The sequence below is a fragment of the Mus caroli genome, chromosome 4 (genome assembly GCF_900094665.2).
Source record: "Mus caroli chromosome 4, CAROLI_EIJ_v1.1, whole genome shotgun sequence".
In the NCBI taxonomy this organism is placed as follows: domain Eukaryota; kingdom Metazoa; phylum Chordata; class Mammalia; order Rodentia; family Muridae; genus Mus; species Mus caroli.
This window is the reverse complement of record NC_034573.1, coordinates 27,259,766-27,264,008: the sequence shown is the minus strand read 5'-3', so window position 1 is coordinate 27,264,008 and position 4,243 is coordinate 27,259,766. Positions and strand designations below refer to the sequence as shown.

At 44.9% G+C, this 4,243-nt stretch overlaps 1 protein-coding gene across 6 annotated transcripts in view; it reads left to right on the top strand.

Moving 5' to 3' along the window:
• Ankrd6 (ankyrin repeat domain 6) overlaps positions 1-3,137 on the top strand; it is a 148,098-nt gene extending 144,961 nt beyond the window's left edge. For all 6 annotated transcript variants that reach the window (XM_029476792.1, XM_021160920.2, XM_029476791.1 and 3 more), the window contains one exon: positions 316-3,137. In XM_029476792.1, coding sequence (XP_029332652.1) covers positions 316-845 — 530 coding nt within the window. In that variant the 3' untranslated portion in view covers positions 846-3,137. The remainder of the gene's footprint in view (positions 1-315) is intronic.
• Positions 3,138-4,243: the final 1,106 nt, after the last annotated feature.

Here is a 4,243-nt window from a genome sequence, read left to right as displayed (position 1 = left end):
AAAAAAAAAAAAAAAAAAGAAAAGAAAAAAGAAACAGGACCCAAAGGCTCTATGATAGGCAATACTGGCTACAGGAAAGGCCAGAAATCTAGCCGATATGTTATTCCTATAGCTAACACAGAATCCAAGAGAGCCCTGATGAACCCTGATGGGAAACCTGGAGAGAAAGTGGGAGGGAGGGAGAGAGGCGAGGGAGAGAGCGAGCCAGGGAAGTGGGCAGGTGAGTGGCGCCTGACACAGCTGAGGTTCTCAGGACCCCCAGTCCTATGGCTGAATGTGGGTATGCTCTGACATTTGTTTCTCCTTTGAAAACAGCTGTAGACCAACCAGTGGTAGCTGCAGGGCCAGGAGCAGCTTCCGACAGCTCCTCTCAGGTTGTGAGGCCCAAGGATAAGGCGCTCAATGCCTCTGCTGCCCACAGCCACCAGCAGGAGCTGCCTCTCTCTGACTGCACAGGCTCTGGGTTAAGGAAGATCAAGGCCCCGGGTGCTTCCAGGTGTGATCAGCAGACTGGATCCTGTGTCAACCGAGGCACTCAGACCAAGAAGTCTGGGAGAAGTGGGCAAACCAAGCATCGAGGCCAGCAGCCCACTGCCAGCAGCCCCAGTGGGCAGCAGCCATCAGCAGCAAGCGGTGATGTGCGAGATGCCTCACAAGCCCTGGAGCTAACTCAGTATTTTTTTGAGGCTGTTTCTGCACAGATGGAAAAGTGGTATGAACGGAAAATTGAAGAAGCACGAAGCCAAGCAAGTCAGAAAGCTCAGCAGGATGAGGCCACACTGAAGGAGCACATCAGAAGTCTGGAGGAGGAGCTGGCCAGGCTGCGGACAAAGGTGCAGAAGTAAAAGCCACACCCTCAGCTGGACCCAACAGGGTTTCTGGCTGGTCGTCACGCCCAAGGTGGACTTGCCTTTTAGAAAGTCACGAATGTGTTGCAGACACATATTTCCTGTGCTCTGCAGTTACAAGGCCTTCACTGGTTAAAATGAATCCTGGCAGTATGTTCACAAAAAGCAAGCCGCACCCAGATGAGGTGTGTACCCAAGCCTGCGATTCAGTGTCATGCACTATGTCGGCAGCAGAGCAGATTACTCTGGGAGCCCAGTCGTCATTCACAGCTGCTGTGCCTAGACGGTCCTTCTAACAGAGCTGGGACTCAGATGCCGGAAGCCCCTTTTCTCCCATGTGACTCAAGATGCTCATCTTTTACAGGGGTGGAAAGCACTCAGGTTTTGAGGAAATACATTGTAATGATCTCAGTGTCCAGTATGTCTTAAAACAACGTTGAGGGTCATGTAAAGGAGGAGTAATTGCTGACTGTCAAACGCGCAAAGTTTAAAATATTGGTCAGTTACTGTGGTTTTAGCCAAATAACTGAGCAGATTAATGGAAAAAATCCACCAAACAACTCCAGCCAGTTACCTTTCTGAAGTCAAGACTTTTGCTGGTTTGTAAATAAGGCAGAATCATGAAAGTTTAATTTTGAATTGACTTCTCACTGAAGAAGAACACCAAGCCATCAGAAGGCTTTACCTGTTCACGGAGTAAGATGTAACAGACTGAGGTGGTGACGATATCTGGGTTGGGACCTAAGATTTGTCTTCGGATCCTTTGGAACACAGACAGAGAACATGGATTATGTCCGTCTCCACGATCCACATACACATAGAAACTTCTGTTTCTCTAAGCCTAAGGACCTCATGACTACTGTCCATGAATTGTGACTAAAATGCTGTTCATTGAGCCAAAGAGAAGTGACCTTTGTGAAATAGTATGCATTTATCCCTTTGTCAAGCCAAGTTCTTCCTTTTTCTTATAGTGACACTCCATGGATGTAGACATTCCTGTAAACATACAGGGTAGATATATGAGTAGAGTCTAGTGAGGCCAGTTATTTCACGGAACTGACCCGTCCTCAGCCTCTTGGGAGGTGCAGCCTTTCCCATTCTCCTTCACTGGAGTCCTGTCCTCAGCTCACTTGCCCGATCCCTGCTATGACACTCCCTGGACAAAATGTCCCTGGAACTGCCTAATCTAAGTAAGAGATGAAACCCCGAGTTCAGCAAGTTATGCTCCAAGCAGGAGTTATTTTCACTATTAGAATACTTATTACCTCAAGATACCCTTGACAAGAAATGCAGAAATCAACTGTAACTGAACATCAGATCTAGACCACACACTACCTTGGTGGCAGTACTTTGATGCTATACCTCCTACCCATCAGAAGCAGGCAGCCTATCACTGTGAATGGATGTTTTTGTCAAGTCATTAAGCATACAGCCAGGCTATTGAATAAGGCCAGTCAGCCCCTTACCCACAGGGTTGACTTCTAAGGAAGTGGTGGTTGGCTTGTTTTGGAAGGCTCTACTGTGTACTCTAGACTGGCTTTGAACTCGTCATCTTCCTGTCTCAGCCACCTGAATTCTGGGATTAAAGGAGTGAGCATGGTTAATCCTGTGTTGTTTGTAACACCCGTCTTAGGTTTGTTGCAATTGTAAAACACTGAAGATCAGCTGTGTCTTTTCCCCTTGTGCTATGTGCAAAAACAAGCAAATATCCCAGCTGTACTTTTACAGATAACTGTTTATATCACATACTCTCACATAGATCATGCTTCAAACTGAGGCCTAGGAAGCATCAACAGCTGTGGAGAAACACGTTATAAAACAGTAATGTTGTATATTATCAGTGTCCTTTTTAAAAACAAGTAATTGTTAGCACATCCCTTAGACTGTATTCTAAGTATCTGTGACCGGGTGAAAGTGTTAGTCTAGCATCGCTTTTTATTTGAGGAGTCCCGAATACAGGTTTTTCATCTTTAGATTTGTGTGTGCAAGGCATGTTGTCTGATTTTATCACCTGGAACTTGTGTCTCCTATAAGCATTAAATGTTTTCAGTTTTGCCAGTATTCTACTTTTTAGTCATTAGTTCTGCACATTGCACTCTAGAATTACTGAGAGAGTCTGCACCTAGCCACTTTACTTACTTAGAGCAAATGCATCCAGTTTAGTTAACATCAAAGTGGGTGCAATCTGTGTGTTTGAGTCCACTAGATATAAGACTGAATAATAGCACCTCTAAAAAGACACACACACACACACACACACACACACAAATACAGCCTTTAATCCCAGCATGAGGGAAGCAGAGGCAGGCAGTTGGTTCTATCAGGATTTGAGGCTAGTCTAGTCTAGAAAGCAAATTGCAGTACAGCCAGAATTGACACAGAAAAACGCTGTCTCCCAAAAATAAATAAAAGGATAAAGTGATTTGTACTAATCACAAATGGTAAATAATCAAAGAGGCTTACTTTATAATTATGGGGTGGGGTGGGGGGTGGTGAGCACAGGTCCCTGCTAGGCCCTGGATTCCCGGGAGCTGGAGTAACAGGCAGTTGTGAGCTGCCTCAAGTAGGTGCAGCGACCTGACCTCTGGCTCTCTTCAAGAGTGGTAAGCTCATAACTGCTGAGCCATCAACAGCTCTCCAGCTCCCTTAAACATCTAAATTTAATGTGAATATAATTTCTTAAAATCCTTTGATTTCTAACTCCTTAGGGTGGCAATTTTTGATTTTTTTTTTTTTAATCTTTGGGCCTGGTTCTATATAACTCTTTCCCAAGGCAGGTGTGGGCTGCTTCTGTTTGTAACAGCTTCCTGAGGTCATTCTGGTCTGTGTCCCCCAGAGTACTGCTGGTGGGACTACTGTAATGTTCAGGCTTGACCTCCCCCAGTCACCAGCAGCAGCAGCATACTGTTCAGTGACAGCCACAGCAGTGCTGTGGGTGAACTTGACGTGTGCAGCCTGGTGGCACTTGTTAATGGGGACAATGACAAGGGTAAACTGGCTTTTGCCACTTATCTGTTGTGAAGCTTTTGTGTAAATTCTTTTTATCCACTTGTTAATCTCTTTTCTGAGACAGGGTTTCACCATGCAGATCTGGCTGACCTAGAACTCAGTCTGCCTGCCTTTGCCTCCTGAATGCTGGGACTAAAGGTATGCCTTTACAACAGGATTGTTGTTATTCACATGCAGAAAGTCAATTATTCAAACATCTTAAATAAAATCCAGGAACAAGTTTGGCATTCAGATAGAACACTACAGAAGACACCCAGGTTATACAATCCTGAATCCACAAAAAAAAAAAAAAAAAAAAAAAAAAAAGCCTTCATGGTAAAAAAAACTTCACCATCTGGCCACCATCTTGCCTGTGGCCCTGTAGCCAAGGAAAACGTTAATAAAAA